The sequence below is a fragment of the Lithobates pipiens genome, unplaced genomic scaffold, assembly GCF_037356315.1.
Source record: "Lithobates pipiens isolate NorthernLeopardFrog02 unplaced genomic scaffold, aLitPip1_a1.2 Scaffold_28, whole genome shotgun sequence".
In the NCBI taxonomy this organism is placed as follows: domain Eukaryota; kingdom Metazoa; phylum Chordata; class Amphibia; order Anura; family Ranidae; genus Lithobates; species Lithobates pipiens.
Window position 1 is genome coordinate 39,658,207 of NW_027507789.1, and position 27,319 is coordinate 39,685,525.

The 27,319-nt window shown below is 43.5% G+C and overlaps 1 protein-coding gene across 2 annotated transcripts in view; it reads left to right on the forward strand.

The window, feature by feature from the left end:
* DHX35 (DEAH-box helicase 35) overlaps positions 1 to 27,319 on the forward strand; it is a 66,458-nt gene that overhangs the window by 27,435 nt on the left and 11,704 nt on the right. For both annotated transcript variants that reach the window (XR_013263494.1, XM_077459124.1), the window contains exons 9-15: positions 3,231 to 3,343; positions 3,441 to 3,537; positions 9,143 to 9,301; positions 13,115 to 13,325; positions 20,155 to 20,279; positions 21,898 to 21,952; positions 25,214 to 25,309. Coding sequence is in view for 1 of the 2 variants with exons in the window: in XM_077459124.1 (XP_077315250.1) it covers positions 3,231 to 3,343; positions 3,441 to 3,537; positions 9,143 to 9,301; positions 13,115 to 13,325; positions 20,155 to 20,279; positions 21,898 to 21,952; positions 25,214 to 25,309 (856 nt within the window). In the remaining variant the exon portion in view is untranslated. The remainder of the gene's footprint in view (positions 1 to 3,230; positions 3,344 to 3,440; positions 3,538 to 9,142; positions 9,302 to 13,114; positions 13,326 to 20,154; positions 20,280 to 21,897; positions 21,953 to 25,213; positions 25,310 to 27,319) is intronic.

Genomic DNA, 27,319 nt, shown 5'->3' on the forward strand with positions numbered 1-27,319 from the left:
GTAAAAAAAAAAAAATCGCACATTTTTGATTGTCCTCAGAAATGTAATGGAGGGGAAATCTTGTATCGGGGACATTCTGATGACCTGGGGGTCCCCAAGGAAAGTGTGCTGGGGGATCTAAAGTTGGCTGTAAAGAGTTTAACGCACTTAAGTGCGGACTATGGGTTGGAAGTGGAAGACTGACTCTTTAAAGCAGTGGGAGACGTGCCGCCAGGTGAAGCCATATATTAACAGGATAGACTGGGACCTCAACAGTGAAGGAGAGGAATCGCCAAGAACCCCCTAATGTACCAAGGATATGGGACCTATAGGATAAGTGAAAGGTCATTGATCTGGCCAGTTATGCCTAAGTGTGCAAATAGATAGCTATAAACTGAAACTAGAACCCAATAAGAGATAGTACACACAAGGCACTACATGAACTAAAATAGCACAAGACAGAGTGTTAAACAGCCTTTGTGGAGGAGTTGTCACGGCCCCCAGCCACATGCCAGGTAAATAGTAAAAAATAGAAAACTAAATAAAATAAAATAAAACAACCCTGGTCTATAGTGGGGAAGGGATGCAGTGCATCAGCCCCGTCCAGCTGCGGAGCACAACTGATCAGAACATTGCATGCATGTCAATCACATTAAAGAGCAAAACATGAGATAGTCTCTGTGAGCACCGATATTCCAGCTTGGTTGGGTAGCAAACAGCTGTTCAATCTCATGATGGCAAAGTGAGGAGCAGTGCCCCTACAGTTCTCAGGGTACTCGGTACCCGCAGGTATCACAAACAACTAGGTGGGCCAACTTTCTGGTGTCCAGTGGCCACTATGTAGCCTCCTACCACTCCACCACAGAAACAGGTGACAACTAGGGATGAGCGTCCAGTTAGACTCGAACATTGCCTGTTCGCCTGTTCAGCGAACAGTGAACAATTTGGGGTTTTCGTGGCAAATTCGAAAAGCCGTGGAACACCCTGTACAAGTCTAATATGCAAGTTATTGTCCTAAGAAAATGTTTGGGGACCTGGGTCCTGCCCCAGGGGACATGTATCAATGCAAAAAAAAAGTTTTAAAAACTGCTGTTTTTTTCGGGAGCAGTGATTTTAATAATGCTTAAAGTGAAACAATAAAAGTGTAATATATTTTATATTTATATATATATATATATATATATATATATATATATAATATATATTAGTATGCCTGTAAAGGAGCCCATGTTTCCCGTGCTTAGAACTGTCCCTGCACAAAGTTTAATTTCTGCAGGAAAAAAAGTCATTTAAAATCACTCGCGGCTATGATGAGTTGTCGGCTCCCGTAATACAGAGACAAGTCATTGATAAAAAAAAAGCGTGGGATTCCCCCAAATTCAATTACCAGGCCCGTCAGGTCTGGTATGGATTTTAAGGGGAACTCCACGCCAAATAAAAAAAAAAAGTGTGGAGTTCCCCCTAAAATCCATACCAGACCCTTTTATCCAAGCATGCAACCTGGCAGGCTGCAGGAAAAGAGGGGGGGGGGGGGCGAGAGAGCGCCCCCCCCCCCGGACCGTACCAGGCCACATGCCCTCAACATAGGGAGGATGCTTTGGGGGTCTGTGACCCCCTCAAAGCACCATATCCCCATGTTGATGAGGACAAGGGCCTCATCCCCACAACCCTGGCCGGTGGTTGTGGGGGTCTGCGGACGGGGGGCTTATCAGAATCTGGAAGCCCCCTTTTAACAAGGGGACCCCCAGATCCCGGCCCCCCCTTGTTTGAAATGGTAAGGGGGTACAAAAGTACCCCTACCATTTCACAAAGAAAGTGTAAAAGAATGTTAAAAAAGACACACACTTTTGAAAAAGTCCTTTATTAAAAAAAAAAAAAAAAAAAAAAAAAGATTCCAGCGGTGGTAATCCACTCTTGCTATCCAGCGATTGGATGATCATCTCTCTGGGGTCCAGCGATGGCTGATCTGATCCAGTGACGGGTGATCTCTCTGTCCAGCGCAGCGCAGTCCATCCATCCTCTGTCTCCACTGGCGGAGACACTGCGGGGATCCCGGTAGCCTGACGTTTCTTATGAGGAGGGCGGGGCCATCCGTCACCTGACCCCACCCTCCTCTGACGCAAGTGGGGAAGCCTGGCTTCCCCAATGACGTGTGGGTGACTCCGCCCACCTCTGATGTAACACAGGCTGTAACAATGGCGGCTGATAGGCAAGTGGTTAATTTGCAGGGATTTCCTCTCACTTCCTGTTTGGCTATAGGACAGGAAGTGAAGGGAAATCTCTACAATGGGACACAGATGGAGAAAAACAAAATCTAGGAGGGGTTATAAACCCTCTCTTACTCTTATCCAAAAAAAAAAAAAAAGTTTACCTTTGATTATACTTGAGATCGTAGGCAGAATCTTGAGCATCCATAATGTGTGGGTGTATCAGATGGCTGTATCCCCAGCCACACACTGGTTCCACTGGCTGGCCTTTGTGCCACTTCTGTATCTTAGTGACATAGTCATGATGTAGTGGCCAGCAAGTGGGACCATAAAAGCATCAAATGCTAAACCTTCTGTCAGTGGCTGTAGCTCTGCAAGAGATCAAAGGTCCTGGCAGCAGGATAGTTTATTATTTATTATTATTATTAGTGTTATTATTATTAGTGTTATTTAAAGTGTTTTTTCTTTTTATCTACAGTATTGCTTTAAACATACACAGACTCCGTGAGTAACCATTGTTTAGCGTGAAAAACTCATAGAAGTTTAAGTCCTGGTGCACACAGGTGCGATGCGGGAAATCCTGTGATTCAGTGCCGGCTCCGCGTTGCACCCGAATCGTGCACTGGTTGACACTAACATCTGCGAACTGCTGGGGGTATCAATGTAATGTTAATGACACCCACAGATAGGTTCACAGATCGCAGTGCGACCTGTCAAATGGTGCAGGAATTGGATCGCATGAGTGTGAACATCCATGCGATCCCATTCCAGTGTGGACCAAAAAGGGGTCCTGCACCATTTTGGTGCAAATGCGATTCAATTTCGGCCATACAGTTTGTATGGTTAAATTCACATTGCACGTGATCTGCACTGCCGTGCGAATCACATGCAATGTCTGTGATCGCACAAGTGTGAACCTAGCTTCAAGAGTACCTTTTGCATTGCGAGTATATGTATTTACTTTCTTGGGGAAACCACAATAATATGAGATATAAGTTGTGACCCTGTAATTTTTGCTAAAGGAAATTTACACCCCTCATACAGAAATTCAAGGCATTCTTCAATCAGAATGACACCAATGATCCCAACAGAGACACGTGTGCCATCCTCACAGTGGAAGGAAGGACGTTCCCTGTGGATATTTTCTATACTCAAAGGTCAGGATCTTTTTTCCCTCCTTTCTATCATAAAGAGTCTATTAATTTGTATTATATATTCCAATCTGCTCTCTATATACAATTTCTTTTTCACCAGCCCTGTTCCAGATTACTTGAAGTCTACAGTGCAGACGGTGATGAAGATCCATCAAAGTGACATGGATGGAGATATTCTTGCTTTCCTAACTGGCCAGGTATATTGCAGTCACTAAAATGTGAAAAAAATGACCCTGACCTCATCTCTCAATGAAAGGCCTCCCTGTAAAATATAAATCAATGTGCTATCCCTTTAAACTATGTAACTTCAGGCATGATCAGTATACATACAAAGCTAGAGCATATAGAGCGATATAAACACCATATAGAGTGATTCAGTCCAAATAGTGCAAATCCAAGAAACGTGGCATAAAAATGAATCCGCTGAAACGCAAGTGCCCCAATCTTCCAAATGAATCCCTTTTCTCCTCCACCAAATACAGTCCTAATCCTCTTAACAGAGGTAGAGACCCCAAGTTATAGGCAGTCAACGGTGTTTGAGGATATAAATAGCCACCGGGTTACCCATGGCTCAAGTTATCAACACGGACCACCAGCGTTTCAGTTTTCCACCACTTCTCATATATAGACAGCTAACGTGTATCTCTCATAGCAGAGATGTAAACACAACAGCGTTATGGTAACTCTGCATGCTACGTGGACTAGTGAAAAAGTGTGTATATGTATGTGTGTGTGTGTGTGTGTGTATATATATATATATATATATATATATATATATATATATATATATATAATATAATTATGTGTGTGTAATAATCAGTTTACTTAGGAATCCAAAATAAGTAAAAAATATCCTTGGTGTTCGTGTCTCAATGGTATTATATGCTCCTTACACTGTAATGAGGGGGGGGAAGTGATGTTCTGGCCAACAGTGGAAATAAAGTTGAGAAAGATCCACAGCATGGTAGACTGACAATTGCGCAGTCGTGCGACACTGTACCCAAATAAAATTCATGTCCTTTTTGTTTCCCACAAATAGAGCTTTCTTTTGGTGGTATTTGATCACCTTTTTTTTTATTTTTTGCGCTACAAACAAAAAAAAAGTTTGAGAAAAAAAAATATTTATTTTACTTTCTGTTATAAAACATTTCCAATAAAAAAAACAAAACAAAATCAAATTTCTTCATAAATTTAGGCCAATATGTATTCTGCTACATGTTTTTGGTAAAAAATCCCAATAAGCGTATATTGATTGGTTTGCACAAAAGGTATAGCGTCTACAAACTATGGGAAAGATTTAGGGACTTTTTAACTTTTTTTTTTTTTTACTAGTAATGGTAGCGATCAGCGTTTTTTTTTTTTTTTGTGGGACTGCAACATTGCGGCAGACAAATTGGACACTAAGCGACACTTTTTGAGGACCAGTGACACCAATACAGTGATCAGTGCTAAAACAATGCACTGGCACTGTATAAATGACACTGGCAGGGAAGGGGTTAACATCAGGGGTGATCAGAGGGTTAGATGTGTTCCCTATGTGTGCTTTCTAAATGTAGGGGGAGTGCTTTGACTAAAGCAAAAGAGAAATCCATGAGATCAACATTTTCCTTTCTGGCAGAGCAGCAGTCTGCCTTGTTTATATAGGCAGTCTGCTGTTCTGCCTCTCTACAAAGGATCGCTGAGTTCCTAGCAGCCATTGCGGCCGCCTGATACGCTGATTGGCTCCCGCTGTGTCCAATCAGTGGGAGCGGGGGCCAAAGACTAGAATCGCGTACGGGTGTGTGATCTTGCGCTAAAGGTACGCCGCCGCAGTAAATGTACGTGGGGCATTCCTTAAGCGGTTGATGAAGTACAGAATTGCTCTCCAGCACCCTTGCAGTTCGTTGAGAATTACAGTACAAACCTTTTGGCTGCGGTGGCCAACAGTACTTGTAGTTCATTTATTCACAAGACTGTGAATAAATGATGGGGCTGTGTGAGCGGAGCCCCGCATAGCTGCCCTGTTTGTTGTGACAGTGTGTGTGGAGAGAGGATCCCCTGCCCGCTGTCACAGGGAGGGGAAGCAGGAGCTGGAACGTGTTATATTTTCTATCCTAAGGTGAACTTGGCTTTTAGGGTACATGCACATGGTCGTGTTGAAAATACAGAAATTTGTATGCCGGATCTTGCTAGCACAAGCTGGTTGCAGGATCCTGCATGAAAAGCGCCCTGTACATTGTACACCTGTAACATTTGAGCAGTGTTTCCATGCATACAGCCTAAATGGCCCTGCCACTTACCAGAAGCATACTTGTATATCAAAGCGAATTTCCCAGGCGTTTAGTTCCATAACCATTCATTTATTCATAAGTCCTTTAGTTTATAGTCCATATAAAGAGATTATACCAATGTGATAAGTTGTGTAACCATAAAATGTCCATCCACAAAAGGAAGCCTCCACAAGGGGATTAGAAGCAAAATCCAGCAGCAGCTAGAGAGTATAAAAAAGGAGAGGCGCAGCAATATGGTTACCTTTTTAATGAAGGTAAAACATTTAGAAACTCACATCATTGATTAAAAGAGCCACATCTAAGTATGCAGGCATCTAGGGTAAATTTGTCTGCAACCGTGACTGGGAAGACTACCCTGCAGTAGAGTGATCTGAAAGCGAGGCTTGAACCGCTCGTGAAATGCAGCATGAAAGGGACGACGCCAGTGACTTTAAGGAGGACGGTCTATGTGGACATCTTTACCCCGGATGCCTGCATACTTAGATTTGCCTGTTTTAATCATCAATCATGTGAGTTTCGAAATATTGTACCTTCATTAATTGTAACCGTATTGCTACACTTAGAGGCGCCTCTCTTCTCTTTTATTCTCAGTTGGGACATGAGGCTACTTGTATATCAAGACAAAATTTATTGAAAAATTTAGCTTGTCTTGCAAAACGCTCTCAAACCAAGGTATTACTGTATATAGATTTAAATGCACAGCAAGTGTACTGATCTTTATGCAGCACTGTGCAAAGGTCCATAGAAAACAATAACCTGCATTCAAACCCTTAAAAAAAAAAAAGTTTACTCATACAAATGCTGTATTTTTTGGGGCCATATGCATAAACCCTAAAACAGCGATGATGAACCTTGGCACTCCAGATGTTTTGGAACTACAGTTCCTATGATGCTCAACTACACTGCAGAGTGCATGAGCATCATAGGAAATGTAGTTCCAAAACATCTGGGGTACCAAGGTTCGCCATCACTGCCTGAAAACACCTTTCTGCGCCTTTCTGAAACGTGTTTTACTTTGTTAGTGAAGGTTAATTGACTTCGGGGCTAGTAAAAAAAAATGGACAGTACGTTTCCACCCGGTCCTATTTTTTACCAAGACACAATCATAGCATTTGGGCTGGACCTTGTCCCAAAATCAGAGAAGTCCGCCCTTAACAACAAGGTAAAACCAGGATCAGAGCGGTGATCCAGAAGATGCTTCTTTTAGATGTGCATGTTCTACTATAAGACTTTACTCTTAAAAGTTCTATATGTCTCCTTTTAAAGACTATGGGGTTTATTTATTAAAGCTGGATAGTGCAAAATAAAGCTCACTTCTAGATGGAAACCAATCGGCTTTCAGGTTTTATTGCCAAAGCTTAATTGAACAAGCTGAGGTTAGAAGCTGATTGTCTTCAATGCAGAAGTGAGCCTGATTTTGCACTCTCCAGTTTTAGTAAACAAACCCCTATATCTGCTATGCTAATTTGCATTTAAACAGACCACAATGTAATTTCAGAAAATGAATGTTCCTTTTCGGTCAAAAGTTTATGGGATCCCTGTGCTTGTAACATTAATACGCATGGATCAATTAAATAATAATAGAAAAAAGGGACCTATGTGTGACCACTCCTCCTCTTTAGCATTTTATAGCTAAGTACGTAATGAGCCAGCAGTAACATGAATTACCTCTTTATGTGTCAGTCCTGATTATACGATGATGGGGATCAGTGCAAACTACTAGTCACAAAGCTTTGAGTGATATTAAAGCAGGATGGATAGAGACAACAAGTTTTTTGGGTGTGGTTTAGGATATCTGGTAATTTCATATGAACAGCTTCCCAGCTTCAGAAATTGAGGCTGAATTGCTGCAAAATAAGATATGCTATAGGAAAGCATTGAGAGTGTTGTTTTTTTTTTTTTTTTTTTTAAATCCAAAGTTCTTCCCTAAAGCACAGAGCCTTTAGCTTTTTTCGTGGGGGGTTCACCTATTAAGGGGGGGGGGGGGGTACACACTAATCAGAAGAAAAATTCCATACGAAGCATAATCGTTCGATTTTCATATTGTGTGTACACAACTTTCTACATCCGCTTCAGACTTTCCAAACAAAAATTTCCGAAGGGACAAACTTAAAAAATTTTCTCATACATAAAATAAAGATTTTTGTTTAATGTGTAATGTTTTTGTGTGGTTTTCAGACCAGAAAAATCGTATATAAAAAAAGAAAAAAAAAAACCCTTGTCATACAAGAATTTTTGTACAATTAGTACTATCCTGCCCGATCTCTGCAACCGCACATCGGGGCAATGTCTCACTGCCTGTGATTAGGGCAGCGCTGCGCCGACTTCCTGGCGGGCTCTGCACCTGTTTCATGCGAACACGCCTGAGCTCACCCCTAATCCTCAGTATCCTTGGCTGCAAAGCATCGAGGAAAACCAGAGATATAGTTCGTCAGATTTTCTTATGTGTACTCAGCCTTAAAGAAACTGCCCATACCGACGAGGGGCACCAGTAGTTTAAGTGCACTGTGCACTTGTAAAATATAGTTGGATGCAAATGCCATGCCTGTAGGTGTATTTTGTCCCCCTAGTAGCCTCCCTGAAATAATCCATTGTGTATATTCCTACATCCTGGGTTAATTGCAGGACACAGCAGCCATTGCCATTTGTGCCAGCATTGCAGAAGCGAACGCACTTCCTTTTTTAAAAGCTGCATAGAGCGTGCTTTCTGCCTGCGCCAGCAGTGTTGAACTCAATCGCTGCTGGGATAGGTGATGAAAGAGCACACACTGCTCTTGCACAGCTTTTGAAACAGGAAGCATGCTCACACAAGGGCTGCGGTTTCCTGCGATTAAACAGAGCGGGTCAGAAACAACCTACAGGTATTTCATCAGCATCTGACTATATTTTAATAAACTGCACAGTGCATTTAAAGCGGAGGTTCACACAAAAATTGAACCTCCGCTTTTTCTGTGGATCACTGGGTAAGAGCCTGAAGGAGTTAATCTGTGTTTGCCATTTGTGATCAAAACCAGGAACTGCACAGGCACCAGGATTTATAGGCCTGTGTTATTTCCAAGCCAGCTTCTCAGTCCAGGAAATAGATGCTGACCCTGGATACTATTTCAGCAAAGATGGCTCTGTCCTTCCAGAAAAGCAGATAAACGCATTTTCAGTGAGAGTACTGTGATCTCTTTGAGAGGTTATAAATGCTTATAAGCATTTCTTTGCATGCTCCTTGTGTGTGTGTGTGTGTGTCTGGGTGAAATAAAATATACGTGAGAGATCGCTGCACATTGTTCTGTTACTTTAAAATGCTGCAAATACAGAAAACACCCTGTTGATCTGCCAAAAATCCGGTGAGCGAACTTTCTGTTTAAACCGGCAAATAGCAGTTCCTCTTCTGCACTAAAATCCCAAGCAGTGTTGCTGACCCAGTTTCTATTTTGTGTGTGTGTGTGCGCAATTCCATCTCTTTTGTTCTCATTAACATTTGATGGTGTGTCAGCTCGGCATGTTTGCTGAAATGTTGTTTCTTCTCTCCCTTTGACAGGATGAGGTGGAAAGTGTGGTGTCCATGCTGGTTGAACAGGCCCGTACCCTTGCTCGTTCAGGCATGAAGAAACATCTCCGTGTTCTCCCCATGTATGCAGGACTTCCCACCGCTGAACAAATGAAAGTGTTTGAAAGGGTCTCTGCTAATGTCAGGAAGGTACGCTTAATTTTGTAAAACCGGACTCTAGGAGGATCCTAAAGGGTTGTTTTTTTGTTTTGTAAAAGGGCAGAGAAGGGTTAAACCCCCTTCAGTATATATATATATATATATATATATATATATATATATATATATATATATATGCTGAAGGGGGTTTAACCCTTCTATATATATATATATAGATATAGATATATAGATCTCTGTGTCTTGCTGGGAAGATCTCCACTTTCTGTCTCGGATATGCAACATAAGTTAGAGGAAATCTCACCGATCTCCGTAAAGAGCCGATGATGAGGCTCTTTACCCATGTGATCAGCTGTGTCCAATCGCAGCTGATCACATGTAAGTAAGAAAATTACATTTGTTGGCGTTCCTCTGCTCACGCTGACAGCGTGCGAGGAGAGCCGATTAGCAGCATTTCCTCACAGGAAAGAACTGAACAGATAATCAGTGCCCTGATGATCAGTGCAGCCCCAACAGTGCCCATCAGTGATGCCAGTCAGTGCCTGCCCATCAGTGCTGCACATTGGTGTCACCCCATCAGTGCAGCCTGTCAGTGCAGCCTCATCAGCAGACATCATTGAAGGAGAAAAATTACTTATTTACTAAATTTTATAACAGAAACCTAAGAGACTTTTTTTTTCACAATTTTCAGTCATATTTTTTCTAAAAACAAAAGCAAAACTTAGTGGTGAATTAATACCACCAAAATAAAGGTCTATTGGTTTCAACAAAATGATAACCATTGACTCCTGTTGCTGTCAATCAAACCCAGTGTGAAGGGGGCGAGGTAGAGCCAGGCTCTGTGTGTCCGTACACAGAGCCTGGCTCAGAAGCAAGCCTACAGTGTCTGCCCCCCATAGCAAGTGTAGGAGTGGACAGTACCAGCAGGGGACCTTGCACGAAGTAGGTATCGCTTTTGTTATTTTAATAAAAAAAACAAAAACCTTTTAGTGACAACTGTCACAAGGGCAAAAGGAACATTGCATCTCCCCAGTAAGGACACAGAACGCAACTGGGCAGAGAGCCTAACTCTTCCCCCACTTTCTGGTGATTCTACATGTTGTGTGTCTTTTGTTGGGAACTGAATGGAAATCTGCTTTATTGGATACAGAAAGCAAATTAAGAAAAAAAAATCTGACTGTTGTAAACATTCCCTGCTCCATACAAAACTAAGAAAAAAGTTTTGGCTTTATATAAACTTTAAATCACCTAGCATCTTCCTATGTCTGTCTGGGAACTTTACCGGTTACCGCATTGGCCATTACACAGAAGTCCCACTCATGTCTTTTCATGTGGTCGTAAAGGCTAAAAGTTCTTTACCTTATGGCATTCTCCTAAATGCTTCCCGGAGCCCAGATTCGTTCCAGCGTTGTTGTCAGGAACCATAAACCAGGCAGAGATAGAAAATGTAGCTAAAATCACACCTTTAATGTAGCAGCAAAAATAACAACAGTTCAGGAACCTAAAAAAAAAATAGCCATGGTTTGGAAGCCAGAGCGGGTAATCAGACGAGCCAGAATCAGGGAACCAGAAGTCAGCATTGTCAGGAGCAGGAATCGGAAGAGACGTAAGCCAGGCCAAGTCCTACACCGGAACACAGCAGGAACGCACTGGAGATGTTGACCATGCGAGGGCACGGAGGGAATGAGCAAAGCTGTTTAAGGGATTGGTTCACCTTTTTAAAAAAAATTTCAATAAATGCACATCTTTTTGCAGGTAAAAAAATGTGCGTTTTATTTTTTATTTTTATTTTTTATTGGGAGCCTGGAAAGCATTGCACTCACGATCAGCAGATTGTTGGTGCTTTGCAGGGCTCTTGCATGCTCCATGTGTGTAAGCTATACGGCCAAGCAGTTACACATTAACAGGAAACATCAATGATGGATTTGTAACATGTTACACCAAAAAGGTGAACTTATCGTTTAGGGCCAGTTCACACCAAATGCAGTCAGTGTGTGTTTTTTTTTTTTTTTTTTCGCCATCAAAAATGCATGGAAAGTAGGTTATATGGTTTTCAATGGCATAGTTCACACCAGTGCTTGCAGTTCCAGGGCGTTCCAGTTCCAGAGGAAAAAAAGTAAAACATGATCCATTTTTCCTGCACTGGACTGTACTGGGAACACATGTGCTTATTTAAGATTAGGAAAAAAGAGGGGGGGGGGGGGGGGGGGGGGAATGCACTGGAACGCACCAAAAATGCACACGCAGAAAAGCATCTGGAACACATCCGGACTGAGTTTGTGTGATGTGAGCTGGCCCTTAAATAGCCAAAAGGGACTTGGCTTTAGGCTAGTCTAAGTCACTGTGGAAACAATGAATGGCTGGTAATTAACCGACAGCTGAGCAGCCTCTGTGCACTGAAAGAAATAGCTGCTAGTAAATAGCAGGAGCCCAGCCCTGACCGCTGTGCTCAGAACAGTGTTGGTGTTCTCTCTCCCTCCTTACTGGATTCGGTGAGAGCACTGGGAGCCTTTGGCTCCTGCTGCTGTCAATCCAATCCAGTGGTAGGGTGGTGGGCCTGAGCCACACTGTGTGTGTCAATAGATAGGACAGAGTGTGGCTTGGGTGTGAGCCTGCACGGGTACACCCCCCTTGGCAAGCGGCTTTATAGGGGGGGTTAATGGAAGGCAGGAGGAGCCAGGAGTGCCAGTTGGTGACCCCAGAAGAGGAAGAATCAAGCTGCTCTGTGCAAAACTATTGTGCAGAGCAGGTAAGTATAATAGGTATGTTATTTAAATATATTTTTTTTATAGAACTTTCAATTATTTTTGTTATGGATAATGAAAGTGGAGGGATATACTGCAACCTCCAATGTAGTTAAGAACAACAGTGCTAAGGAAATGTCATCACAGATATCTCCAAAATATATATGAAGCCATCTGTTCCTTTTAGCCAAATTAGCTGTTTCTAAAAAATTGTTTGCTAGAGTATAACTAAACCCCTGTTTTGTTTTGGATAGAGTGGGGAATACTTAAAATCTTTGTCGGGTTTTTAGTTTTTTTTTGCTGTGTTACTTGGGGGAGATTTTATTTCACTTCGTGCCTGAAGACACAGCAGGAAGTGAAAGGAAACTTCTTCAGAGGAAGTCAAGTCCCCTCGTATAAGTGTTCCTACTGGAAGATTTTTCCCTCTCCCTATCCTGATGACAACTCAAAATTTTGGATTTTGGCTGATTTTTTTCAGATGGATTTTGACCCAAACTTGTCTTGCATACACACGGTCGGAAGTTGTCGGAAAATCCGATAGTTTAGAACGAGTTGACGTACAACACGTACCATGGGACTATAAAGAGGCCTGTAGCCAATGGCTTTTGTCTTGTAATTTATTCTGAGCATGTGTGGCACTTTGTGCGTCGGAATTGTCTACACACGATCGAAACTGAAACGATCGGATGTTGTTGTCAGAAAATTTTAGATCCAGATCTCAAACTTTGTGTGTCGGAAATTCCAACGGAAAAACTCAGATGGAGCCCTCACACCATCGAAATTTCCAAAAACACAGTCCGATCGCACGTTTTCCGTCTGAAAGTCCGACTGTGTGTACAGGGCATTACTGTTGATCCTGGTGACATTGGTTATCGGGATAAACTTAGTGGGTAAATCTCCCCAGCAGGAGCGAAAAAAATTTTATAAGAAAACTCCCACAGGGGGTTCTAACCTTTTCCCTGCTCTATTTAAAGCCAAAAAATATCGGTTTGGCTTTAGGTATACTTTAAGTCCCTGTTCTCATTTTTTTTTTTTTCTTCTGCATATTTATCTTTTTATTATTCACTTTCTTGTTCTTAATCGTATTGCTCTCTCCCTTCAGGTAGTTGTTGCCACTAACATTGCAGAGACATCCATCACTATAAACGGAATCTCCTTCGTTATAGACTGCGGATTTGTCAAGCTGCGAGCGTATGACCCCAAACGAGCGGTAGAATCTCTGGTCGTGGTTCCGGTGTCACAAGCCTCTGCTAATCAAAGAGCTGGCAGGGCTGGAAGAAACCGATCTGGCCAGTGTTATAGGCTCTATACAGGTGATAAATTATTGCAGCATATTAAGTTGGTGAAAAAGCTGCTAATGCTATTGTGGAAACTGCTGCTGTGTTAAGATATCAGAACATCTACTGCACTATCTAAAGGATGACCATACTACTATACTTTTTGTACAGTTGTGCTTTAGGTTCAGTTTACACCATAGAAATGCAATCCGTATGCGTTCCAGATGCTTTTCTGCATGCAAGTTTTTGGTGTGTTTTTGATGCAGTCCAGTGCTTCCCCCCCCCCTTTTTACTTAACTTTAAATAAGGACATGTGTGTTCCTGTGCGTTTTTGGTGCTTTAGGTGCGTTTTAATACAGTCCAGAACAGGAAAAATGCAGCATGTTCTACTTCTTTTTTTTTTTTTTTTTTCTGGAACTGAAACTGGTGTCATATAACCTACTTTCCATACATTTTTGATGCAGAAAAAAAAATGCACTGGACTGCATGTGTTGTGAACTGACCCTCAAAGTAGTTGTAAGACCCCTTTCACACTGAAGCATTTTACAGGGGTTATAGCATTAAAAATAGCGCCTGCAAAACGCCCTAAACGAGCTGCTCAATTCACTCCAGTGTGAAAGCCCGAGGGCTTTCACACTGGAGCGGTGCGTTGGCAGGGAGTCAGAAAAAGTCCTGCCAGGAGCTTCTTTGGAGCGGTGAACTAACCGCTCCTCCACCACTGCTCCCCATTGAAATCAATGGGGCAGCGCTGCAATACCGGCGGTGGTTTGCGGGCAGATTTAACCCCTTTTCGGCTGCTAAAATGATGCGAGTAACGGCTCGGTGTGAAAGGGGTCTAAAGGCACAGTTTTTTTTTTTGTTTTTTTTTAAATAACAAACATATTAATGTTACCAATGGTTTTGGACAGAGCAGTCCCGATCCTCCTCTTCTCAGGTCCCTGGTGCTCCTGCTCCCCCCTTCCCCCTGCTTTGTGCTCCCATAGCAGGTCGCTTGCTATAGAAGCACTCGTGCATGCTCGCTTCTAAGCCCAGCTGTGTGTGTCTGTAAGACACGCAGAGCGTGGATTGGCTCCACCCCCTGCTCACTCACTGACTGTGATTGATGGCAATGAGAGCCAATGACTCCTGCTGCTGTGTCTGAGCCAGTAAGGAAAGAGAGCTGAGAGAGCGTCTGCTCTTGTGAAAGTTGCTGGATCAAGATCAGGCTTAGGTAATTATAAGGGGGAGCTGCTTGCAGAAGTTTTTTTTTTAACCTTAATGCATTGATATGAAAACATCTTCTGCCTTTAGAGCCACTTTAAATAAGCTCCTTCATTCAAACATTCCCCCAAAACCTACACTTACCTGTCCCTGATCTACACTTTACTGCATGTTGAGAGCCCCACTGCCTTCTCATGAAAAGTCTACCAGATGGGCTGCACATGTACAATAGAATCTCCATTCATAGTCCCAATATTGGACAGCCTTTCTGTATAAATGAATGAGGATTCTACTGTGCATGTCCAGTCTCTCTCAATCTGCTGCATTTTCAATTTACCAGAAAGAAACCTCTTTATAATGGCAGCAACAGGGTGGCTGACCTGGGAATGCTGGGGTCCTAAAGAGGTTTAAGCAACCAGAGGGATGGTCCTACTGCCCACAGTATTTGACAGCTGACTATTTGGGATAATTTACTAAAACTGGAGCACTCAGAATCTGATGTAGCTGTGCATGGTAGCCAATCGGCTTCTAACATCATCTCATTCAATTAAGCTTTGGCAATAAAAACTGAACGCTGATTGGTTTCTATGCACAGCTGCACCAGATTTTGCACACTCCAGTTTTAGTAAATAAACCCCTTTTTATTCAGTATGATGGTATTAAAAGTAAGCAGTAAGTAAAACATTACACATGAGTCAAAATGGTACAAGCGTGAAGATCATCTGTATATATTCATGGAAAATATGACAGACTGATACGTTGCATACAATGGTACATACATTTTGGATGACAATGGTCCATGAAGAGGAATCGAAGGAAAAAAAAAAAGAGGGGGGGGGGGGTGACCTCCACATACTTTGTGGATAACATAAAGATCTAATACACATCAAATTGCAAGGAGTGCAAGCAAAGAATAAGCGCTCCATAGGGTAACACATAAAGGGCAGAACCACACATAGTTACATAGTTAGTCGGGTTGAAAAAAGACACAAGTCCATCCAGTTCAACCACAAAAAAAAGAAATGTATATATATATATATATAATAAATATCATACCAGCCCATATACCCAATTCTATACCCACAGTTGATCCAGAGGAAGGCAAAAAACCCCAGCAGAGCATGATCCAATTTGCTAAAGGAGGGGAAAAAATTCCTTCCTGATCCCCCGAGAGGCAATCGGATTTTCCCCGGATCAACCTTACCTATAAATTTTAGTACCCAGTTATATTATGTATACTTAGGAAATAATCCAGGCCTTTCTTAAAGCAATCCACTGAGCTGGCCATAACCACCTCTGCAGGGAGTCTATTCCACATTTTCACAGCTCTTACCGTGAAGAAACCTTTTCGTATTTGGAGATGAAATCTCTTTTCCTCTAGACGTAAAGAGTGCCCCCTTGTCCTCTGTGTTGGCTGTAAAGTGAATAACTCAACACCAAGTTCCCTATATGGACCCCTTATATATTTGTACATGTTTATCATATCCCCCTTAATCTCCTCTTATCAAGAGTGAACAAATTCAGTTCCTCTAATCTTTCCTCATAGCTGAGTTCCTCCATGCCTCTTATCAGTTTGGTTGCCCTTCTCTGCACTTTCTCCAGTTCACCGATATCCTTTTCCGCACGTCCTGAATAGAGTAAAGAAGAAAAGAGTAATGCCTCGTACACATGATCGGAATTCCTCGTCGGAAGAAGCTCTAATGGTTTTCCCAACGGAATTCCACTCAAGCTGTCTTGCCTACACACGGTCACACCAAATTCCGATCCTTTAGAACGCGGTGATGTACAACACATAGTGACGTGGACTAGAAAAAGGAAGTTCAATAGCCTGTAGCCAATAGTTTCTGCCTCTTAGTTGAATCTGCATGCGTGATTTTTGGCATGTTGGAATTGCATACACACGATCGGAATTTCAAAAGTTTTTTCGTCTGGAAAATTGAGAACATGCTATCAATTTTTGCTGGTGGAAATTCGGATAGCTAAATTTTGATATTGTAAAAAGAGAAAAAACAATAGGTGCAAAAGATATATCCAGCTCCTTAACTCAACGCAATGGTGTGATAAAATTCAAATAGACACAGAAAATAAGGAAAAAAAAAAAGTTTTCAGGTTTCCCTGTAGCAGCCGCTTACTACAAAAATACACAATATTCTCTCTATGATGAATACAACTTATAGATTCACAAATCATCAGATGTCATTCATCATTAGTGGCGCTTCTGTCAAAATGAAAAATGATCAGACTAATAATAGTAATGATATTCAATCAAACTTGTAATAAAACTTCTCAAGTTTAAAATACATAAACAGCTGAATAATCAACACTTGATAGCAATGTCAGATGGTGATTAAGAGAGAGAGAGAGAGAGTCCAGACATAGATGGTGATATCAATATTTGTCTGTTGAATGTGCACCCTTCTACCAGATCACTCCACACGTGGGTCACACACCCCTCTGGGGTCCCAACTCGCCACATTTCCAAGTTAAAAGAGCCTTGCTCAATCATCCCAGAGCTCTGCTTCCTTGTGCCACTTGATATTCACCACCAACGTGGCGTACCTACTCTCCGCACCAAGCTGCTGACAGTCCAATGGCGCTCGCTCAATTTTGTTTGAATATCATTACTATTATTAGTCTGATCATTTTTAATTTTGACAGAAGCGCCGCTAATGATGAATGACATCTGATGATTTGTGGATCTATAAATTGTATTTATCATAGAGAGAATATAGCTAAATTCCGATGGAGCATGCACACGGTCGCATTTTCCAATGAAAAGCTCTCATCGGTCTTTTTCTGTCCGGAATCCCGATTGTCTGAAAGCGGCATAAGAAGTTCAAGAACGGGAGATGAAAGAGTAGGAAGGCCAGTAGGCCAACAAGAGAGGAAGAGGGGGAGAGGGATCAGGGAAAGCGGTCAAGAAGGAGGGTGGCCGCCTACTCCCCAACTGAGCCGGGGACTATCCAAGTGCTATGGCAGTTTTGACAGCTGACTGTTCAGAATGGTATAATCACAGGGTGGTCATTGGGTTACAATCAGTATTTTAAGTGTTATTTTAACTAAACGACAAAAGGTTTTAATCTCCACAAAACCTCAGTTCTCAGGCCTATTGCATAATAGATCTGATGCTTTTATATGACTTTTTTATAATTTGTAAAAACACAAGCTTGCCTTGGCATTTTGTGAAAGCTATATTAATATAATATAATGTATGCATTACAAGAATTTAGATATTCTTGTTGGCGTGTTCTATTTCCAGTGATGATTTTGGCTTACTATACTCCCATTATCCTCTCTGCATGTGTCCCCTCGGGCTTCTTTATACAAATGTCTTGGGATTGTACAGGATATAAAATCCCATCCCTTGCAGTGTACTTGTTGTATCGTGTTCCCGCACCCCTCACACTCCAAGGTGTGTCCTTTTACAGCTTTTAAATAGCTGATGTAATAAACCGAGTTTGCCGCCTTCGCTTTTGAATTTTCAAATAATAACGCATTCGTTCATCCACTCAGCGTGTAGCTGTCTGATGTTATGAGAAGATCATTACAATCGGGGTATAGTTGGCAGGACAGAGAATGAAACTCCATCCCACCCACCACCATAAAGAGTTACAGTGATCTCTTATTTATGCAACGAATGCCAAAAGAACATACAGAACAAGAAGTAGGAGAGAGAAATTGAATGTGCTTAGGCGACGATGATAATACACAGATCAGGAGTTAACTAAGTTGAATAAAGATTCGTGTCTATGAAGTTTATGAGCAGTTTTCCTCCAGAGGAAGACGCAACTCCCTGGGCTTCTGTGACCAATGATGAAAATGTTTTTCAAAATTGTTCTACCCCCTTCAGCTCCTTGGCCTTGTCATAATCAACAAGGCCTGAGACGGCAAAAAAAATGTAACTTCCATGATTTAGCATAATCTTCCTCTATTCTTGAGGTATGCACACAGGGCGTTTTTACAGCTGCTTTTATCAGCCTCAGTCGCTTTTTATTTTTTTGCAGCTTAAAAACGCCTCTCCATGTTATTCCATGGCCTCAAGCACACATAGGCTTTTAGGAGCTGTACGTGGCATAGGCGTTTTCAAGCTGCAAAAAAAAAAAACCCAGGGCCAGCGTGTTCTGAGGACCACCCTTACAGCTGTAAAAACTTCTGGCGCTGCTGAACATGGCTTAAAGCAGAGGTCCACCCTAAAGTGGACCTTCCGCTGATTGGAATCCGATCCCCCCTCCGGCGCCACAATTGGCACCTTTCAGGGGGGAGGGGGGTGCTGGTACCTGTACAGTACAGGTATCTGCACCCACTTCCTGGATAGAGCTCTGCGGAAAGGGGCGTAGATTACGCCCCTTTCCGAAAGTCCCCCGCTGCCTGCTGGGAAACACACAGATCCCAGAGGCAGCGGGTCCATCCTCATTGCGCAGCGCGGCTCGCGCATGCGCAGTAGGGAACCGGGAAATGAAGCCGAAAGGCTCCACTTCCTGATTCCCATACCCAAGATGGCGGCGGCAGCACCCGAGAGACGATCGAGAGATCAGCTTCCGGTGCCGACATCGCGGGTGCGCTGGACAGGTAAGTGTCACTATTTTAAAAGTCAGCAGCTGCAGTATTTGTAGCTGCTGGCTTTAAAAAAAAAAAAAAAAAAAACGCGGAGTCCCGGCGGACTCCCGCTTTAACACTTTTTTTTTTTTTTTTTTCACATGTCAAAATCCATGGTTTCCTATGAGAGCCCATTGATTTGAGTAGAAGTCATGATCCGACTTGTCATGATGATCCAACTTGTGGTGCTCTAAAAGATCTTGAAGGGGATTAGCTGCATGCAGAAGTTTTTTTATTTTTTTTTTTTTTTTTTTGTACCTTACCTAATTAGTCTCCTGTTGCTCCTTCATTGTATTCTCAGTACACTTAAAGAGGGAGTCCACCGTTTTTTTCTTTTTTTTTTTTTTTTTTAAAAGCCAGCAGCTACAAATACTGCAGCTGCTGACTTTTAAAATAATGACACTTACCCACCCAGCGCACCCGCGATGTCGGCACCCGACGCCGATCATTCGATCGTCTCTCAGGTGCCTCCACCGCCATCTTGGGTATGGGAATCAGGAAGTGGAGCCTTGCAGCTTCATTTCCCGGTTCCCTACTGCGCATGCGCGAGTCGCGCTGCGCAATAAGGATGGTCCCCACTGTCTTGGATTCGTGTGTTTCCCAGCAGGCAGCGGGGGACCTCCGGAAAGGGGCGTAGATTCTGCGGAAAGGGGCGTGGCTTCTGCAGAATCTATGCCGGAAGTGGGTGCAGATACCTGTACTGTACAGGTACCTGCACTCCCCTCCCCCCTGAAAGGTGCCAATTGTTGCGCCGGAGGGGGGGGGGGGGTTCCAATGAGCGGAAGCTCCACTTTAGGGTGGACCTCCGCTTTAAAAAGGAAAGGATAACACTGAATCCCTTCTGTAGCCTATGACTGCAGCAAAGAATGTGGTGTATTCTGCGTCACTGTGCTGCGTAGTTGAGCTTTGTAAAACTCAGAACTGAATATACATACAGTTCCTTTGGCAAGTGTGCATGTTTCATTGTGTGTTTTAATTGACTTGACTTCAGTCTTAATCATTTTTTTTTCTATTCTTTTTACATTTTCTGAATTTACTGACTTCATTTATATTTTTATGCTCCTCACAGAGGAGGATTATCAAAAGCTTCCTCCTTCCACTGTCCCAGAAATGCAGAGAAGTAACCTGTCACCTGTGATCTTGCAGCTGAAAGCACTCGGCATAGACAATGTCCTGCGCTTCCATTTCTTATCGGTGAGCCGTGAGTACTGTTGATGTTGATGCATCTTAACCACTTTCCGCCCGCCAGCAGTACATTTTACATTTTCCGTGTGTAATGGTGAACTTTCTGGTTTAAAGGCGTGCATGCGTGCCCCCCTTGCTGGCCTGTGCTGTTATTGATTTTCATTTCTATTGCATGCATGGTACAAGTAAGTGGTCAGACCTGCATCTTTAGCTTTTCTCCAACTGTGTCTGCCAGGAAGAGGTCCTTGTCTTCATCAACTTGGGGACAAGGTGCTTTGGGTTGGGGGGCACAGGGTCCCCTCTGCCTCCCCCCCTCAATATTGAGGGCATGCAGCCTAGTATGGTTCAGGAGGGAAGGGGCTTTTCCCATCAGAACAGTGCAGGATTTGGCTCAAGCTACAGGGTTTCTTTTGGGTGGTACTACGAGGCAAGATTTGGCCTTAGCTTCAGGGTTTTGGATGTTACTACGAGGCAGGATTTGGCCACAGCTTCAGGGTTTTGTATGGTACTAGGAGGCAAGATTCAGCCATATCTTCAGGATTTTGGATGGTACCACGAGGCAGGATTCGGCCATATCTTCAGGATTTTGGATGGTACCACGAGGCAGGACTTGGCCATATCTTCAGGGATTAGGATGGTACTACGAGGCAGGATTCGGCCATAGCTTTAGGATTTTGGATGGTACTATGAGGCGGGATTCGGCCATAGCTTTAGGATTTTGGATGGCACTATGAGGCAGGATTCGGCCATAGCTTCAGGGTTTTGGATGGTACTTCAGGCAGCTGTATGTGAGACAGCTGCTCTTAAAGCACTAGTAAGAACTAAACTCTTACTTATTACCTCCTTTCCTGCAATGTGACAAGCTTCCTTGTAGGCTTTCACATCTCCCTGGCTTTTTTTTTAGGGTTCAAGGTCATCAGCCATCTTAATCGGTTGTAGTGAGGTGTCTTGGCTGCCACACATGGGAGTTAAAGACACCATAGATGATTCCATTTTCTTTCCTTAAACCACAATTGGAAGTAAAGAAATCTGCTTGCTCGTTGTCTTTGTCGATTCCCCCATCAACACAGTCAGTGCGGATGGGGGAATGCCTCCCACTGTGTCCCCAGCCAACAGAACACGATGATTACTGCTAGCAGCTATAGCCAACGGCAGTAATCAAATGTAAAAACATCTGACAGGCTGGTTGTATTAAAGTCGATTCATGGCTCAGCCTACCCATAGATAGATCAAATCTCGGCTATCCCCTAGCCAAATTTTGATTCATGTGTGGCTAACTTTTATTTCAGCTCAGCGCCTAGCAGATGTTGTGTATGCACACTGAGCTAAGCATGCACAGCTCAGTACATAGTGTAAAAAGATTGTAAGGAGGAAGGTAAGAAGCCTTTACTGTGGAAGAGACACTAGTATGTAAAAACCTTTCTGCTTGCACTTTTTTTGGTTTTGGGCCAAATCTCTACTTAAAAAAAAGAGAGGGGGGTGTTTGTCACTGTTAGCTAAATGGAGAGCTTGCGGCATCAGGGTTCTCTAACAGGCTTATTTAGCTTCTACAATTGTGATAATTACTGTGTAGTTTGTGCTGAATCCTATGCTAATGTGTTGTCTTTATCATTTTGTATTTGCACAGCCACCTCCTGCACAGTCAATGGTTCAAGCACTGGAGCTGCTGTATGCATTAGGAGGTACAGAACTTAATGTCTTTATCAGATGTCTTTGAATTTGTTCATCTGTTTTAATGGGCCGTTGAACCTGAATTGCAATCCAAATTGTATAACAGAATAAATAAGTATTCTTCTCCTAAGCAATTGATTAAAGAACTGAAAATAACTGACAATTTGGTACTGTACAAAATATATTTTATTATAGCTGAAATTCATACATAGTATCTTTTTTTTGGCAAAGTGGTTGTCATTCTGTTTAGCCAAACTTGTAAGGTTTATACCTCTGCTTTATGTACCTCTGCCACACTACACAGCCAGGAAGATTACTATTGTACATCCTGATTCAGGCCGGGGTCACACTGGTTCAACACCACAGTCATGCCACTTTGGATCCAACTTTGCCCTGCGACTTGCCATCCTACTTCAATGAACAAGGATCCGACTTTGATCCCCGACATTACCAGGCATTGTCTGGTATGAATCCTTAGGGGTAACTTCGCACACAGTGTAAAAAAACCTGGCATGGGTTCCCCCTACAAGAGCTTACCAGGCCCTTCAGTCTGGTAGGGATTTTCAGGGGAACCCCCACGCCAAAAAAACATGGGGGGGGGGGTCGGTGCTTTGTGGAAGGGGGGCCCCCCACCCCAAAGCACTTTGTCCCCATGTTGATGACAAGGGCCTCTTCCTGACAACCCTGCCGGTTGGTTGTCGGGGTCTGCAGGTGGGGGCTTATTGGAATCTGGAAGCCCCCTTTAACAAAGGGGTCCCCCAGATTCTGGGCCCCCACCCTATGTGAATGAGTATGGGGTACATTGTACCCCTACTCATTCACCTAAAAAAAAAATGTCAGAAATAAAACACATTACACAGATTTTTACAGTAATCTATTAAGGCAGCTCCGTCGTCTCTTCCGATGTCTTCTGCCTCTGCCGGCTCTTCTCCTCTCTCCGGGTCTTCTCTGCTCTGCACCGATTGTCTTCTAGCCCTCTCCGATTCTTCTCCCACTGTCCGCTGTCTTCTCCGCTGTCCGGGTCTGATGTTGACTCAATGCTCTCTCCCGCTCTAATGCTGGGTGCACGGCGTGCCACTACTTATATTGACATGGGACGGGGTCACCGGAGGCACGCCCCTTATGACGCCACCGCCACATTATGTCCCCGGGTGGTGATGCCATAAGGGGTGGGGCCTCCATATGACATCACTCGGTGACTCCGCCCATGCCAATATAAGTAGTGGCACACTGCGCACCCAGAATTAGGACGGGAGAGAGCATCGAGTCAACATCGGAAAAAGGACATAGGGAGAAGAACCATAGAGGGCTAGAAGACATCAGCGAAAAGTGGAGAAGACCCAGAGAGGGAAGAAGAACCTGCAGAGGCAGAAGATGTCAGTGGAGGAGGCAGAGGAAGGCGGAGAGGGGAGAAGAAATCGGAAGATGGAGCTGCCTTAATAAATTACTTTAAAAACCTGTGTAATGTGTTTGTTTTCTTTTTGACCTTTTTTTTTTTTTTTTAGGTGAATGGGTACCCCATACTCATTCACATAGGGTGGGGGCCGAAATTTGGGGATTAGATTCTGATAAGCCCCCCGCCTGCAGACCCCCAACAACCAATGGCCAGGGTTATTGGGATGAGGCCCTTGTCCTCATCAACATGAGCACATGTTGCATGCCAAAGTCGAGTCAGTTAAGACGGCGATCCGACTTTGATCCGACTTCAGTGGGCTGAACTAGGATCAAAGTCAGACCAACGTAATGCAGGGAGCATTTTCAAAGTCAAACCGACTTGTGTCAGACTAGTTAAGATGGCTCCCATAGGGAAACATTTATTTTCACATGTCATGCGACAAGAGCTCCCAATGTCAGAGCGTTTGTCGTACCAGCATGAACCCGGCCTTAGCTTTACTCCTTGATGGGTTACATCACAGCTAATTGGACTTGGGCGATGATGGTGATTTATAGTCTATTGAATAGACTGGAGTCAGGGAGGTAACATCTGAAACTGCATTGCAGGATAAGGGAATGTATGTTATAAGCCTGTCTGTAGGTTTGTAAATCACAACAAAATTGTTGACTGCGCACTTCAAAGTGGTCTACCTGTTAGCTTGGAGCTCAGATTTCATGACAGAATAGAGGTTGATTTACTAAAACTGGAGAGTGCAAAATCTGGTGCAATCAGCTCCCAACATCAGTTTGTCCAATTAAGCTTTGACAATAAAGCCTGGAAACTGATTTGTCTCTGTGCAGAGCTGCACCAAAGTTTGCACTCTCCATGTTTAGTAAATCAATCCCAATGCATCCTGACTTTTCTGTGCGTACCTGTTACACCCACTTGTGCAACCAAATTCTGGGGAATTCTGACAGCCAATGGTCCAACACTTCTGGGTAGAATCAGAGCTTGACATTGAGTCCTGCTCCTACACGTTCCTGTTAGCCCATCTCTATGATGGGCAGACTTACTGGCCAATGGATAATCCGCACCATTCTTCGGATAATCTGGTAGCGGAGCCGGCATTTTCCGCTTTCTCCTTGGGCGTTCTGTGGAGACCTCGGGTTCACATATTGTCCCCCTTCCCTGGTGCACCTTGGATATCTGACCACTATCCCTGGGTTGTTACCTGGCTAGATGTCTACTGGCTCCTCCAGACCCCAGGGGTGCCCGCAACATTCTATGCCTTGTGGAGGTGGGACAGCCATCCATCCAGCCTTCTGGCTCTTGAGTGAGTGTCAAAGCTACTGTGAGTGCAGGAGTCCACAGGGCATTTTTATTTCATTTTGTTTGGCTGACTACCATTTTTCCTATAAAGCTCCATTATCTGTTTAAGACTTATGACACATTTTTTATATTTGCCAATAAACTATTATGGTGAACACGGTTGTTATCTATGACATTTTACCATCAGCGCTCCCTGAGTTGTTTTTATTTGCTTGTCCTCATCTGGTCTTTTGGGTGCAGCGGCAAGAGTTTTGGTATTTCTCAAGGCTTCCTGGGTTTCCATTTGTACGCCTGGCTCGTTGTGGTATGCTGCAGCATTAACTGTACCCTTCAGCGGGAAACACCTGAACTCCATAATCGGGATGGGTTTCCACAAACTTTTGGCCATATAGTGTATCTTGGGGACTTCTGTGTTAAGATAAGCCGCCTAAAGTCTTTGCTATCCCTGCTGCAGCCAATAGAAAAACATGATGGTGTCAATCTTCTCTAATGGATTCTCCTAATATAGATAAACCAATGCTTATTATTGGTATAACCAAAAGAACCCTCTTTGAAATTTTTCTCTTAGGTCTGGATAAGCATTGCCGACTGACAGAACCTCTTGGTGTGCGAATGGCGGAGTTCCCTCTCAATCCTATGTTTGCCAAGATGCTTTTAGAATCAGGTAAATTTCAAATGAGCATTTACATCTGCTTGAAGGTAGTTTAACAATTTTTTTTCAAGAGTTGAAGTAAAACAAATATCCATAATGCTTACTGAAAATTTTTAAAGTATGGATTGATGAATGTTGTTGGAAGACCTCTCATTATTCATTGTGACCGAAGATCATTAACCTGTATTATTTCTTTTTTGGCTACCACACCAAAAATTGTGCATTATAGTTGTTACCAGTTTGCTTTCTTTTTCATTTTGCCATTCTAGGCTACAGGGCTGTGTATTTCTATTGATGCACACAGTGTGTGGAGACACAACTAGGTGCTTCAGGAGAAGGCGTTAGCCTAAATTGGCAAACCTGGGGCAGCTTAAAGTGTTTCTAAAGCCTTAAGGTTTTTTTTTTTTTTTTTTAACCTTAAAGCGGTAGTAAATTGCTGTTTTTTTTTTTTTTTTTTTTTGTTTTTTTTTTAAATCCTACAAGGCAATGCCATAATGTGCTAGTATGCATTGCATACTAGCACATTATGTGAAACTTACATTAAAACAAAGCACTCCAGCGACGTGCTGTCACTGCGGAAGGTGCTTCCATCTTCACCCGGTCTTTCTCCCGGGTTTGCGAACTCCAGCTGTGTGAGTAGCTGGACCCGCAATAGCATAACTCCCACGCATGCATGCAGGAGCCGCCATTTACAGCACAGTACTCCTGAAGGAATGGCACAGTATGCCATTCTTTCAGAGAGCGCATGTGCTGCTGACGTCACTGGCTGCATCAAAGTAAATATCTTCTTGCATGCTTAGGAGATATTTGCTGTACCTATAGGTAATCCTTACTATAGGCTAACCTATAGGTACAAGTCATGCATGTGAGTTTACTCCCACTTTTATATTTAAAGGTAAAAAAACCTTCTGTGACCAGTCTGCCTCCCAGCTCCCCTTTATACTTTCCAGAGCCCAATCTTGGTCCAGCAATGTTCACAAGAGCTGAGGCTCTCCTGGCTCTGTCCTGGTTCTCCTAGCTCTATCACTGGGCAGATTGGTAGGAGTAGGAGCCAATGGCTCCCTTTCCTGTAATCAAATCCTATGGTGAGGGAGCCAAGCCCTGCTGTCTGTCTCAATAGACATACAGCGAGGCTCAGGAGCGAGCCTGCCATGTGTGCCACCATAGGAAGTGGCTTCCTATGTGGCTCATGAGGAAGAGGAGGGACCAGAGGATTAGGGCTGCTCTGTGCTAATCCCCCCCCCCCCCCCCTTTTACAGCTCCTCTCCCTCCTGTCCTATACAGGAGATTACACAGAACTTAGATTCGCTGTACAGGGTTTGATTACTGCCCCCATCCACAATTTGTGCTGCCAGGCCATGAGCAGACTGGAGAGGAGGTGGGGGAGGTAATTAAGCCCTGTACAGTCCAATCTGAGAGCATTCTGTGTTAACTACTGTGTAGGGATGAGCTCAGGCGTGTTAGCATGGTCCACGTGCAGAGCCCCCGTCAGGAAGTCGGCGCAGCACTGCGCTAATCACAGGCAGTGGCACATTGCCCCGATCTCTGCAGCCGCACATCCCGGCAATGTCTCACTGCCTGTGATTAGCGCGATGCTGCACCGACTTCCTGGCGGGCTCTGCATGTGGACCATGCTAACACGCCTGAGCTCATCCCTACTACTGTGTACAGGGAGGAGGGAAAGAGCACAACCTGCACCTGCTCCTTGTTAAGGACAAGGCGGGTGGCCCACCCAGCATTCAGGGTTGCCGACAGAAGTAGTGAGAGGATGAGAGAGCCGGGAGGTGCGGATGGTGCTCTCGTCCTCCTCTCTGTACAAACAGATATGCAGTGATTTGTAACCAAGTAATGGGCAAAAGTCAGCTGCTGGGTGACCGCCCGCAATGCTGGGGATTGGTCCTATCCCCTCTGCCTGCCTTTTGCAAAAATGACTGCTGAATTTCTTTAAACTGACAACCATAAATACATCAAGATACATAAATACTTTAAGATGATCTCTTAATTTAAGGGGGGGGGGGGGTG